At 41.8% G+C, this 14,863-nt stretch overlaps 1 protein-coding gene across 1 annotated transcript in view; it reads right to left on the bottom strand.

Moving 5' to 3' along the window:
* Positions 1-682: 682 nt before the first annotated feature.
* Positions 683-14,863, bottom strand: part of CDC42BPA (CDC42 binding protein kinase alpha) — a gene marked incomplete at both ends in the record, with an annotated part of 187,707 nt that continues 173,526 nt past the window's right edge. Inside the window, 4 exons of the mRNA XM_082307118.1 lie at positions 683-745; positions 2,210-2,323; positions 3,452-3,609; positions 4,614-4,731. Of these exons, the coding sequence (XP_082163244.1) occupies positions 683-745; positions 2,210-2,323; positions 3,452-3,609; positions 4,614-4,731 (453 nt within the window). The remainder of the gene's footprint in view (positions 746-2,209; positions 2,324-3,451; positions 3,610-4,613; positions 4,732-14,863) is intronic.

Here is a 14,863-nt window from a genome sequence, read left to right as displayed (position 1 = left end):
TAAAGCTTTTAATATAAAATGCCAGGCTTGCAAAAGTAGCAGCTTTGAAGTGAAAACAAACACCACAACCAGCTTGCTACTCTGAAAAACCCAAACAGGAGAGAGACAGGCTTTTGATATGACTGTTTCTAAAAAAATTCTTGAATTCCTGTCCCAAAATAACATTGAATGAGCTTAAACTCGCACAAGCCTCTTGATTCAGAGTGAAAGAGAAATCTTACCTAGGAGACCCAGCATGATTAAATGGATTAAATGATCTGTGTCTCATTCCCTATTTCATGTTTAGATCATACCTGGAAATTACTGTACATGGTTTGACCTTACCTATAACTTCTATTAGGGAAGACAGAAACTGGAAAACTCCAAACATCTCTGTGTGGGTGAAACACTATATACTGCTGACTGCAAGAATATGGAATGGTTTAATAAGAGCCATAGTAAGTTTCCGAAACCCACAAAAAACAGTATTCTAAATACAAAAAGCCCTTACGTGTTTGAGTATGGTCATTGTATAAAGCCAGCAACAATACTACTGAGAAGAGAGGCTCATTTGAACACACTCCCAAATGAAAAACACATCTGCCTTGCTAACTAAAGAGAAGAGACATCTTCCTCTTACCATCTATTTGTACATCAGTCTCACTTTATTCTGTTGACTGCATGACCAGCTTCAGCTTTTTATTTATTTTTGCAACTTCAGTGGGCTCTGTCTTCCACCGCAATAGTTTCTGCCCTCCAACCTGACCTGCTATGGGAACCAAACAGCAGGTGAGCGCATACAAACAACTGCAAATTGCACAAACCCACAGCATGGGTGGGGAGGGAAAGGAAAACCAACCTTGCCAGCATGGCAGTTGTGGGTGACTAGGCATCTTCGACTACCACAGTGTGAACAGTGTGAGGTCAGTCTTCAAGGTTCTTCATTGCTACAGTGACAGCATAGCCAGCCACGGCTAGCTTCAGGCTAAGGGCACTCATTTGGCTGATGTGTATTAGCAACTAGTATTTGGTAACAACAGAAACAGTTTTCTGGTTAGGGATGGTCAAGGAGATGTGGAAGACTGCTCCCTTCAGAGTTAACCCTGCTCAAAGGCTCACCCAGGGAAACAGTTTTCCTGCTGAATCCTGCTGCATTGAACTCCCTTGCTGCCTTAAGGACCTCTACTGTAGCATGCCGTAAGGTTCCTCAGCTGCACAGCTAGCACACAAGAAACCAGGGCAGCCACCTGGCTGACCGGTGCCCTTGGTTGTCGGGGCAGGGGGTTGCTTTCCAATCGTTGTCATTTTTGCAAAGGATGGGGGATTAACATGAAAGTAGGAATTATAGCTTCAGTTATGCTACCGCCAGAAGTAAAGAAATGTTGTGAAAGCACTGCAGGGACCTCTCCTGCCAGTGCAGCGAGTGCTATGCAAAAGGAATATCTGTCCTGCAAAAGGTTTTAGGCCAGGCCTCCAAGTCTGTATATTACCGAGCATGAAAACAGGGACAACACAAATCTTAAATTAAAGGCTCTCTTAAATAAGCATCCATCTTCTGCTGCATACACAATGCTTTTTTTCTTTGAATATATACATACGTATTTTACTCTAACATCTGCGTATTTATTTAAACTCTGTACTGTAGTAAAATATGCATCATTTTAATCAATAAGGATTTGCTGGCGACAATCAGATTGACATTCAAACGTGGTGGCTGAAAGCTTTTATGTGCCTCTGACATACTGATCATTCCCCATGCAGGGGAAGGGGTCTGTGCTACTTTTGTACAGTACAATGAGCTATTGTATGAAAACAAAATCCCTCTGAATTTTCTCTTGTTGATACTGGTCTGGTCTACTTAAGCTACTTTTTGGGAAGTGGAAGGGAGGTGGGATAATATGTCTTCAAAAACAAAGCAGCTGTAACCACAAAAATGAAACCAATACTAATACAAATCTACAGCATCTGATATTTACCAACACCCTAGCTTTGCTTGTTTGCTGCTGTCAAATCTGGGGAAGGGAGGGTGAGGCAGTGCCCAACGGTGCTGAAGACGCCCAGCTTTTACCTTCCTCTGTACCCCACTCCCAGATCGCTTTCAGACAGGGAATGGGGAAGGTTAGGATGATGAAGGTGAGAACTGGAACAAGTGAAGGGGACAGCCATGGGGACAGCAAGCTGCTGTGATGTCAAATCTGAATGCTGAAGCAGTTCATGAGTCCCAACTCACGTGGTCAGAGCTCTCCAGGGAGAGGCTCTTGGTCTTGTGAGGAGAAACCGGGCTGGGAGGGCTGCTGAGGTTGGAGCTGTTTGATGCAGTAGAGTGTCTCGGAGAGTCAGAGTCCTGCAGCCCAAAGACACAGAAGAACACCAGTAAGTAACAGGATGGCAAGTTTGAGAGTGACTGAGGGTGTCTGAGCAACAGGTGACTGGATTCAAAGGCCTCCATGTATTTTGCTTCTGTCCAAAAATACTGAGGAATTTTTTTTGCTCAGAATTTCCTGGTCTGGGGAGACTTAAGAGTAAGCGGTCAGATCACTCTGCTTTCAGCAGGCATAACTGACACCGACATAAGGACACAGCACCTGCGGGAATCTTGCAGTTTGCATGTTTCCGCGGGCCTCTTGGTCAGCAGAGTGTGCAACGTCAGGTTGCTTGTGAAGCTACGGTGGCTCCTGCCTTTTCACAGATTATGATCTGAGATGCTCTTGCACGGAACTGAGAAATCTTTGTGGTACAGGCTTCATCACCGCTACCTCTTCTATGTCACTCCCAGGGTTTGGGTTGACAGTTGCCTTCCAGCTTCAACTAGAAGGATATATTCAGTACCATAAAAAGCCTATGTGAGCTCTGATTTTCTCACTCCTTAGTACGAAAACGGGCTGGGGAAATTTTGCTGGCCAACTTCACATTGAACCCTCCCACGTAAAACATTCTTGGTTGGAGGGACTGTGTTTAGCACTGGGCAGGATTGCAGTCCTGTCATAATTATAGTCTCGTTCTGCACAGAATATAAATTATTAAATCCAGCTTCTGCTCTAAATGAAATTACTATACGGTAATTCTTAAATTACCTTATTAACTTCAGGCACTCCGAGTACAAAATGTCTCCTGTGAAATGGTTGCTAAGATAGCTTAAGAGGCTTTGCAAATAAAGGGCAGAAGGAATATCACCACTTCAAGCTGTGACAGGTCGTTATCAAGCTATTACTATACTGGGCCAGTATTTTTGGGAGCCTCACTACCCACATATCTCCAGGTAAGGAGCGCAGAGAGTGTTTTCTGCACGTTAAATGCCAGGACCAGAGTTGACACAGTTTGACCAGTCTTTTGTCAGGACAGCTTGAAATACAGGAAATCCAAGTCTTCATTGTCAACCACTCCCAAACTTGTAGCCAAACCCATGACAGAATTTAACTCCCTCATCTTTATCAACACACTTAAATTTTCTCCTCTTTCTCCTGTCGCTCACCTCTCGCTCATAGTCCCTTGTTGGTGCATCGCTGCCTTGGTCCAGGCCACCAGAGGATAAGGAACCATCTGAGGGCGATGCCATGGGCTGACGCTTTGCTCCATAGCTACCTCCTGAGAATTCCCTCCGCAAAGCACTCCCGTTTTGTGCAGACGATCCTAAAATGGGTGGAGGAATTAAACTGTGTTACAGACACCCACTCAAGGTACTAGAAATTCGTTAGCTGTTTCTCTGGTTAGTTCTGCTTTCCTCCAGCACCTCCCAAGATGCTCAGCTCATGGCCTGCAGGCTGTGTGGGCTTTTATCTTGTCTGCTGCCAGCTGCAGTTTTTCCTAGGGATTCTCTGGTCCCTCCCTTGGCGCGTCAGCATTAGCACACTTTACCCAGCACAGACACAGTCGCTATGTTCCTGACAAAGACAGCAGTTGTAGAAACTGCTGTGGTGGCAGCTTAGTTGCAGTGGCCTCTTTCCCAGGAGTAGGTGGGTTGTACCGGCAGGTACAGACTACAGCAGACACACGCTTTCTGCAAGCAGTTGGCAATGTGCAACAAATGGGGCATGCGTCACAGGAAGGGAAAAAGCCTAGAAAATGTGGGACACCAGTCTTGCCTCTAATTTCACACGGGCCATTATTTAGTCTCTTGCCCGGTCTCAGCACAGGTCCCTGCGCTGACTCTGGCACACAGAGGCAGCATGGCAGCACTAGGACAGCTGTTTCCAGCGCAATGTAACGCTTCCATACCAGCAGTCAGTTTTCTATTGCTTTCTCTTTGCACTAGCAGCAGGAGAGGCATCAAGAGCTCTACACACTTAAGCAACAAAGTTAATAACCATGGAGCTTGTGAACAACTTGCCACCGATTTAAAACACTTAAGCAGCAGCAAAGTAGTCCCAAGGGTAAGAATGTAATCTTAATTTTAACGTCAGTTTTAAAAATTTGACGAATTACAAATGTGGGGCTCTCAAAAGTGCTAGCTGCTTATTCATGTGCTCCTTTGAAAGCAAGATTAGAATATTGTACTTGCCCTCAATGGGAATACAGTCAGCCATCACTTCTGAAAATCCTATCTAGTGGCAGTACGGATAGAAGCAAATGCAGGTAGCTGTTTCCCTAAAATACTTGTGCATAGACCGCAAAGCAACACAGTTCTGTTTGCTTACGTGCTGCTAACCCGCTGCTTGCACTCATCGATCGTCCTGGTTCTGTGCGGGATTTCGTGATCGATGGGATACTGACAGAGCCACTGAATACGGTCCGACTTTCCTGAGGCCGAAGATTCTGCAATGCAGACACACACAATGACATGTTTACTTATTGACTGCTGGCTCAGCCTTGGATGCTATGAAGGAAGGCCCCAAAATACATTAAAACCCCAGTCTTACCAGAGCTGAATTATCTGGGCAGCAAGTCAGCAAAATTTGCAAAATAATATTCTGCAGTTTAGTGCAGAGACTGGAAGCACACGCAATGCGATAGTGAAGTGCTGAATTACATGGACATATGCAGACAACTGAAAGAGTATGTCTAATAATTCAAGAATTTCCTTGAAAGGATGGTTTGCAAGCCTAATTAAGCCGCTATAGATATCTTCAAGTTATATCGCATAATGCATTCTTTCTGAACACAGGCTTCCAAGGATCTTACTAAAATTTCTCTCTTTGATGCCATCATTTGTGCCATGCATGTGTAACTTACACAATAACCATGTTAATCCCTAATGCCTGCAGAGTTATGAACACATAGCGGATCAATCTGTATTTCAATTACTTATGTAATTCAAAAGGTATTAACAGCATTACTCCAGACCTACACCAGTTGAGCCAAAGTGAGAATCAGCCTCCTGTTCTCAGCCTGCTCAAAGAGGATGACCAGAGCACATGCCATTGTTTTTCTACGTATTTTGATTAATGCTCCTGTTTTGCATCCTGAGAGTTCCAGTTGATTTTCTAAATTGGTAAGTTACTGGACTGAAGCGGTCCTTTACTGAGGGAAGAGATAAAACACCATTTTTCTACTTGGATATGGTAGTTCCTTAAACATAAGCCGTCTTTAAAAGAAGGGAAAAGAGTACTTTGAAGTAAGTTCTGGGAGATTTTATTTCTGCTTCTGTTAACTTACAGCTGACCTTAGGGGAAAAGGCTTCTCAGCTTGTTTAGCCCATCTCTCTGTATATGAGCTGGCTTCTTAGCCCAGAGGGACTTTCTAATGCCCATGTGTACCATTTCATCTCTGGCTAAATATGAGACTTCATCCTGCTCCTAACATGATTTGTATTATTAAGTCATTAGCATTAACTAGAATTAGGTTTAGGGAACCTTTACAGATGCAGAATGTGAAAAGAACTGCAGGTAGTTCTGAGCATTACTTTATTTCCACTTTACAAAACACCCCCCTGCAATAGCTGTTAATTTCTTCCTATTTATATTTAATTATTTCCCCACCCTCACTCTGAAGTAAAGTAGCCACACATAGAACAACAGTTGCAATTGCAATGCCTTTTTAAGCTAGGATGTTATGGAAATGTCAGACCACAACAAAGATTCCACCCCTCCCCTCCCCGGCAAAAGTATTCTCAGAGACCCTCAGATACTACCCAGTTCTCTATCTGTATTTTAAAATGGATAATTAAATAGAAACTTTGTAATGAACAGATTTTATACAGTTCAGGCTTTATCAGATAATTGTTACCAACCTGCTGTCAATCCAATCTCACACTGATCCTTAAGAGTCATTGCTGTAACAGACCCCTTTGCTCTTACAGTCAGCCCTTTGCTTCTCCCAGGGGGCTAGAAATGGCTGATTTTTAACATGCAACAAACAAGAAAGAATTAAAATCTCTCCTCCTGTTCTCAGATCTCTCTCAAACACCAGCAAAAGAGAATCCGAGATCTTACGAATGAAAAAGCCCTGTTTAATTCTCCTCTCGCCCACTGCTCTGCTATTCTCAATGAGGATTTATACCTGAAGGCTTAAAAAAGTCTCTTAAATCATTTGTGATTCTTTTTTTTTTTTAAATGCGAACAACCAACCTACTTTGTAGTACAAAATACTAAACCTCAGCTTCTGTGTCCTTCACCACGCAATAAACAATCAGTTACAGATAAGAGCATGAGCATCCTGGATGCACGTAAGCAATGGAGGCTCCCCGGACAATATGCAAAGGAACTAACGGGCTAACGAAGAAGTTACTGCTGTGTTTTGAGAAACAGAGGGAAGGCAAGTGCAGCACCATGCAAACGCCTGCACTGAGGTTAGTACACTGGAGTTGCAAGGGAGGTCTTTTGTACTTGTGTAAACCTACAATGGTTCATTTTGCAAAGAGAACAATTATGTTCGATGCTAAGGCGATTAACCTCCTTAACAGTGAGCAGACAACATACAGGCATCAGGGGAATGAGGGAACGGGTGGGTGTGTGAAAGAGACTCATTTATTTTAATAGTGTATTCTAATGATGATTCTTTTTCATGACCTCAGTTTGCAAAGTCCATGTAATTCCTCGTAGAAAGTTTCTCCACAAAGCAAATCTTTCATTGTTCTTTGTTCTAAAAATAAAAGCAGCACATGCCAGAGACCCTGGCATTTTGCACCAAAACCCCTGGAAGTGATACGCACATGATGCAGAAAGGGGATTCAAAGAAAAATAAACAGCAGTTATTAGCGGTAGTTATAAAGCAGCAAAACGCAGCACGTTAAAAACAAAGGAAAAAAACCCCACGAAACCTGAGCTTGCTTTACTTAGAGACAAAAACCCCTCATTTAGAGCAACAATTCAAATCCTAGATGGAAAATTCATTCCCACTGCTGAACCAAATGGAGAAAGGTGAGAGAAGAGGAAAAAAAAAACAGCAGCAGAGAAGCTGCTTGCTGAGCAAAGTTAATCACTGTGAAATAGGGTGAAAGACCCAAATTAGTTCAGTGCATCCCATTCCCAGCCAGAGAATGGAGCTGCCGTGGAGCTGTGGGTTACGTACGGGCAATCGCTGCTACGCTCGCGGCTCTGCGGTGTTCCCGAGCCTCAGCTCTCGCGCCCGTGCTAACTGCTCCCACGCTGCCTTCTCAGGCAGCAGGGCAAGAACGTACATCTAAGGTCTAACTAAACAGTTACAACACCCATAGGAAATGGTTTGCTTATGTTTCTCTGTCCGTCATGCTGCTGCTTGTGTTTTGGGTTTTTTGTTTTTAAGCAGTGTTCTGTTCATTACATTATAAACTTGAGCTTTTAATTCTTCCATGAAATAATATGACAGAATCTAAAAGCCTTAACGGGTCATTTTTCAACTCCTGTATGGATTCCAGGCTGTTTTGGTTCCAATATCCCATCTGTACCTGGGACCACAGTCCCCTCAGAGGGAGTGCTACCCTTCTTAACCCTAAATTCTCCAAACACAAAGAGGGGATGGACAGACATGAAACCAAACCACACCGCCTTGCTCTCCATACAGCTTACAGCATCTCTACCCTCAAGCCACAAAGGAGACAAACGCTTTTCTTCATACAAGACTAAACCTCTAGTGCTCTAAGGAGCTAACAGGTACAAAATCTCGATGCTCCAGGTTGCCCACTTCACTTTTTTTCTCCAATTTATGCTAGTAGGCTGCAACATTAGGATGAAGGACACTCCTAAAGCAAAAAATTAAGAGTCTAAAACACCAGGGTCATTCCTTACTGATCCCAGGGAGACTACTCACATGAGAAAGGGAAGGTAGAGGGTGGGTCACAGTCCAGTGATACATTACTGCATATTAAACATAGAAAATTTTATAGTACAGTTGGATTTAAAAAAAACCTGTTAAAACTAGAATGGAAATACAGCTTCAGTGACCCTGTAATGACCCTCTAAGAGAGAAACAAATTCAATTTGGCTTAACAATATTTTTCTTTTGCATTTCAATAGAGCATTCCTCTTGTGTATTTGCATCTCTCCTCCTACCAGAAAAGCCAGGATGGATGCAGACCTGTCATCACAGGGCATGCTTTCCAAAATGCTGCAGCTTCATTTCTGAATATTAATGGTTGTGACAATTGGGACTTCACAACAGTGGCACACCACCACGCACGTGACCAGTCAAAGCTCAGCTGTGCAAATTCATTTTGGAGCCATATGGAAGAGATTAATTTTCCTCCTGCGTTTTTAAATTCTCTCTAGTGTTGTACGCAGGTATGTATCCAAAAACCTTCCCAGTGATAAGGATCTAGAACAGCAGCCAAAAGGCACTCCAAGCAGTCTGGCGGTGAAGCTTTGCCATGCGTGTCTGAAGGGTGTCCAAAAGCCACAGAAACCAACAGCGGTGTTTCCATTACAGCCACGGGCATGGCTCAGACCCATACGAACCCTCAGCAACCAACCACCATCACATACATCTACCTCACAGATTCTTCCTGATTTATCTGCGAACCTGCCCCAAGCAGAACTACAGGCTACAGCACGGTACACAATTACAATGCACAGCAGGGACTTGTGTGCCTGTTTTAGTATGGCTTGTATTTCTATAGGACCTAGCAGCCCCCACGGAGTCAGACCAGGATGCACAATACAAGAAAAAAGAAAAGTCCACTTCCATCCCCCAGTTTACATTCCAACTGGAAGGATATCTACAGAACAGTATCTTACCTCAGCCTCTGCTTTAAACTACCAGGATTAAGAGGATCTACATCAGCAAGTTGCCATTATCTTTAATTTTTGATTGTGCTTGTATGTGTTCTAACTTCACTTATTTACTTTAACCTAGAAACTGTCTGAGGCACAACCTGTCTCTCTCTCAATCTACGTACAGTACTGTGTAAAAATTCTTGCACTCCACATGATTTCATCATAAACAAACAGTTTGAAAGTTTGGTCCAACACAGAGAGATCCAGAAACTTTTCCTAATGCAACCTGATAAACAGCATCCTGCCACTGACTGCTGGAGGATGAACACTGTGGAACATAATTCAAAATTCCCACATCCTTCCTGGTGATTAAAAATGCTATTCTCACAGCAAAACATTCAGGTCAGTTGTTATACACTTCTTTTTATTTTTTAAAGCCATGAAGTATCTGTTTCTTGGCAGATCAGAGCTGTGGAAAGACCACAGCTGATAGCAGAAAATAAATCAGCTGGGACAGAAGAAAGTTAAGGGGTGAAGGAAACGGCTTACAAGGGTTTTTCTCCCATGTTAATAGCCAGGCAAAAGGAAAACCACACAGAGTTAGTAGAGTGAACACCTGATTCAGCCGTTCATACCCTCAGAGTCATAAAGTCTGGAGTACCGAGGACAGAGCGTGGAGGCGGGGAAAATGCAGGGTTTATGGAATCGTAAGAGAGGAATTTTTCGGCTGAATTAACAGTCATGTGGTAGATGTGCTCAAAGTTGCTCGGAGAGGAGATCAGACGGGAGTGATGATGAGGGTATTGATAAGGGGAACGCTGCTATCAAAGACAACAGAGAGAGAAAGCAATGAAGGATGGTCGTACAGGTTACATCGGCAACAGCGGTCCGCAAGAGCAGTCAAACACTGAAGGACAGCCAGACAGCAACCCTGCTCGCCCGTCAACACACAGGTTCTTACATTGTCACCCCCAGTCCTCTGAGCACCTTCCTTACATGGTGTCATACGGGCCTGCTGCCCTTGCTGTTGCTAAAACATTAAAAACAAATAAAACTTTTAACTCATTGGGAATCGATTCTAATATTTATTATTATTTGATATTTCAAAGAGCACCACAGTTGTAAAAGGTGCTTTACAGACAGTTGAGAAGCATCAGTTCCCTGCCTTGAGGAGCTTACAATCTAAAATAGACGTAACACAAACAAAGGAAGGTGAACACAGGTGAGATGGTGTGGGGAGAAGAAAAGATGAGAATACACAACAGTTAAAGATCGTAAGAGATTTCCTTCTGTTATTCATGCATTTTAGCGATTCCATTAAAATAAAGTATCACCCGTACAACAAACACAGAGTATTTCTAACGGGAGGGAACAGTGTTTCGACAGGATAGGGACACAGGTTGGGTGGGAAGGTGAACTGGTTAGTGTCAGACAACTGGGACAATTTACTCTGCTGTAAACAGACAAGGCCTATGTCCTTCTGCACACTCACTGAATCCTCACAGCGCTTTAGTGATGAAGAGACTTTGCACTGCTGTCTCTGCGCTGCAGAAGACTAGGCCCTTAGCAGGTAAGGTGCAAAAGCATTGGGTAATTCAAATGTTTTTAATAGGTCAACTGAGCAATGTGCTCCCGAAGTGTGACGTAAAGAAAGAGAGGGGAGAAATAATCCTGCAAATTGAACAGAAACAATTTCTAATTCATCTCTACAGAATGTGCTGACACACGTGCTCTTGTAATTTAAAGACATCTAAATGCAGATTTAATGGAAGAGTGTTTCAAGGCTCGGTCTCCCTCCCTGTGCCATCTGTACATGTTCAGCAGGTCAGCCTGCAAGGGGATGGTTTGCCCAACAGCCACCAGCAAATCAGAAAGGCTTTTCTAATTTCTAACTTCTAACTTCTAATTTTCTCTTCCCCTTGTCCAACTGATTTCATCACCTTAAAACAAACAGATCTGAGTAACATTAGAAATGTTAGGACTTAAAAAAATAAAATATGGTAAAAATACAGCTTACACCCCTCCGCTAAACCTAAGGCACTACTTTTTGTATGTGGAACGTATTAAAGTCTGGAAGAACATTAAGTCACATCCCAATATATATTATCAAACATTATTGTTACTGTTCTCTTCATTTCAGCTGGTAAAATCCAACTTTTTTTTTTTTTTTAAACACATGGTTATTATGAGGCTTTGCATGTTAACCAAAACATCAATTACCACATTATGGCATATAAGACATAATATACATTAAATTGTTATTAGTAAGTTTAGCAGCATCTAAATATCAGTACAAGAAGCCACCATTCCACAAATGGTCCAGGAAAGCAGACTTTGCTGAGTTATCTGCTCACAACAGAGAACTGGCAGCAAAGCCAGCTACGTTCCTAAAAGCCAATAAGGGAGAAAAGGGAGTGTCTAAAATCACAAGCTAAAAAGCAGAGGGTAGGCCAGGTGCAGACCATGAAAATATTTAGCCAGCATTCATGAACGTGAGAAAGCCACGATACGGCAACATTTTTAAAATGATCCTCCATGGAACTTTCTCCATGGACTCCACCATTACATGCATGCATGGGGTTCCCACTTTCTTTAAAGAATACCAAATATGGATAAGTATTCATTTACTCTAAAAGTTTCTCATTTGAAACAAGCAAAGCTTCACACATCTAGAATGGAAGTAAAATGGCTCATGTATCATGAGGTCAAACTGAAGCATAATGTTCAAATATAATGGCAGTCAAGACTAGCTTTTGAATGTAAAATACTTAGGCATGCAGAATATGAAAGCAAAATCAATCCTGTACATCTGATGTACACAGAGAGGTGGTCTGTGCTGCAGTAAGTGCAGTTCCAGATTTCAGATCTTCACTACAAAGGAGCATCCACGATAAAGTGGCTTCAAGGGACAAGAGGGCAGAAGGGAGGCCAGACTGTGCGGCCAGTTAATTGGTGACAGGCTGCTAGGGAAGAAAAACATGTAAATAAATAAGTTTGGGGATATACTAACAGGAACGATTCTAAATTGTACAAAACAAGACAATGACCCAGATCTAGCATCCACATCAATAAAATACAAATATGTACTGATAATAATAATAGCAAACGAGAACTTCTGGTTTCTGTCGTGTTGTAGTCCGCAAACTTGCTTGTCAAAGCCAGACCCCTGAATAACTGCTCGCCATGAAGAAAAGAAGGCTGCAAATTTACAATTGCCTGATGACCTCTAATATTTTCTCTCTTAAGTCTGATCTCATTCTGAGCCTTGGGCACGTTTGTTTCTGCCCAAACATTGGGCTATACTGAAATCAAGGGTGTTCGTTCATGGAGAGAACGTGGGACTAGGCTAAGAGACTGCAATTTGCCATAAACATATCTCACTGTTCATGTCACATGCCTGTTGCACACCAAGACCTTGGAAACAACGCAGAGAGAGAGCATCTTTCTCCCCTGTGTGGCTGCATCAGCAAGGGCAATCACATGCAGACGGGTATGTTGCACATATGTACAACATATCAAATAGCCTGAGAGAGTTTAAAATGTTCCATTTATCCAATTTTCATTTTGTACATTTACAATACAAATTAAACTCTCTAAAGTTGGTCTTTTTTAAAAGACATCATTAAGAACAGCAGTGGGCAGAGAGCAAGCAAACTCCCGTTGGCTCTGCATCCGCCAGGCAGTTATGCCACGGGTTAAGGCAGCGCAAGCGTATGTCCCCTCCTGCCCACCGACATATGGCAGCCCAGCCACCCAAGGGCCATCGCTACCAGTCCTAATTCTGTGCTTCACTCAATTTTTGGCATTTCTCCTGAAAAAGGCAGCAGAGGCAGGTTAGTGGGACTGCAGAGAAGGGTTTTGATTGGATTCACACTGCATATATGAAGTGAATATGTATATATTCAGAAATAAATATACATACATACATATATATAAAAATCGTCATTTACTTTATAAAGTTCATCCATGGATGCTAGATAAAAGCTAGGCTGAGCTGGCTATTTAGTTTGTGACAATCATCTCATCCAACACACAGATTAAAATATCTATTCTCTATTAAAACCTATTTATTGCTAAGGCCCCCTCTGCCTACACAGCACTATACTGACTTCAGTGAAAGCTCATACTGGATGAACAAATTTGTAGCAGTAGATCCAGCCAAATATGAAATTGCTCAAATAAATCAGAAGAAACTGAAAACAAAAAGGCCCACTCCATTCTTTCATACACTTTCTGCATTCCAGTATCTCATAAAAAAAGAAGATATATCACCTAACATAGTTGGATGAAGAGAATTTGAGAAAACTATTAGCCTTGCACTACTTGTTCCCCCTAGTGGTAACCCTCTTTAAAGGCAAAAATGTATTTTATCATCCACTTTCACGAACAGAAACAGGCATTTGCGAAGTAAAATGCTGCAATCTTTCCCACGGTTCTTGAAAAATAAATACTTTTTCTTCTGAAACATACTAATCTATTTAAAAATACAAAGAAGATGTTCCAGCTGCAAAATCATCACACATGCTAAGAAGCACAAAAAAGAAAAATCTATTCACCGTTTTGGAACAAGGTATGAATCTAGCAAAATAATTCTACGTCCTTGTACAGAAACTGCCACACAGATGAACTGTACACAGGGCTGGATGAGTGTTCTTTACCTTGTGTACTGATTCTCCAGGAAACGTCCTCTATTTCCATCCTCTCTTTTAATTCTAAATTTATCTTTCAAATAAAACACTAGGTTCAATACATAATATCATATGCACGCACAACTCCTTTTCTCCTATTTTTATGCCTGAGAAACAAATTAGGTAGTTTGGAACAGACTAAATGAAAACTTAGTCCAGCCAAATACCTTACAGGAAGCTGTTGGAAAAGAAAAAGCTGCCTGGACCAAAGTAGCTCTTGATAGAACATTTATTTCCTAATCTCAAGTTACGCTTTCAAATTCACACGCTTTTAAGTCCCGTGGTTGATGCGATTCTATACCCGTTAAGTTAGGAATACAAATACAGTATGATATTGCAAGGAACTGCTGGAAAAATACATGTCAAATTTGCTTTATTTGCAGTGATATCTCCCAGAGTTCAGACTGATACCTACTTGCAAAAAGGAGTTTTTAATAGTAACTTTAAAAAGAAGCTGCAGCAGTGGAACAAGTGCAGAAATCAATTCTATATTGTACATATTTTCTAATGTCTTCTCATCACTTTTAAGTGTGGAAAGTGACTCATGAATTTCTTTAAACATCGTATTGATTGGTAAGAAGCAAAGTACCAGTTCTACCTTCAAATATGACCTTTGAGCTAATACAAGGCTTGCGTAATTAGAATGAATTCAAAACTAAAAGCCATTTAGAGATGACGTAGCTGAAGAAACATTAATCCATGTAAGTCTATGTAATGTATGTCTATGTAAAAGCCCATGTAATCCCCTTTTATAGATAAAATCATTCCTCATTTTACACTTGCCAGATTTTGGCCCTGATTAAGAATCCTTGCAGCTTTTGATTCCCATGAACCTTCAGCTACTGATGGTGTGAAATTGGATGTCTTTTGCCCTACCTGTAGCAGTAGCAGATTATTTTCTCTGCTTGAGAAGAGCCAGAAATATTTTAAAGAACCCACCAGAAATGGAAAAGTGAAAAAAGCTTCTGATCTACATCCTGCCCTGAAGCAAATTATCATTCTTTGTTTAACATTAGACATAATGTATACTCACATCCAGGTAAGATAAATCCAAGGGAAGCTGGCAGGTAGTGTTTGTCATGTTATAAACATACACACACACAACGTTGGTTTTTGCTCAATTGCACTGAA

The sequence above is a fragment of the Platalea leucorodia genome, assembly GCF_965183815.1.
Source record: "Platalea leucorodia genome assembly, chromosome: 3".
Lineage (NCBI taxonomy): Eukaryota > Metazoa > Chordata > Aves > Pelecaniformes > Threskiornithidae > Platalea > Platalea leucorodia.
The sequence above is the reverse complement of the archived record's forward strand: the minus strand, read 5'-3'. Positions and strand labels throughout refer to the sequence as shown.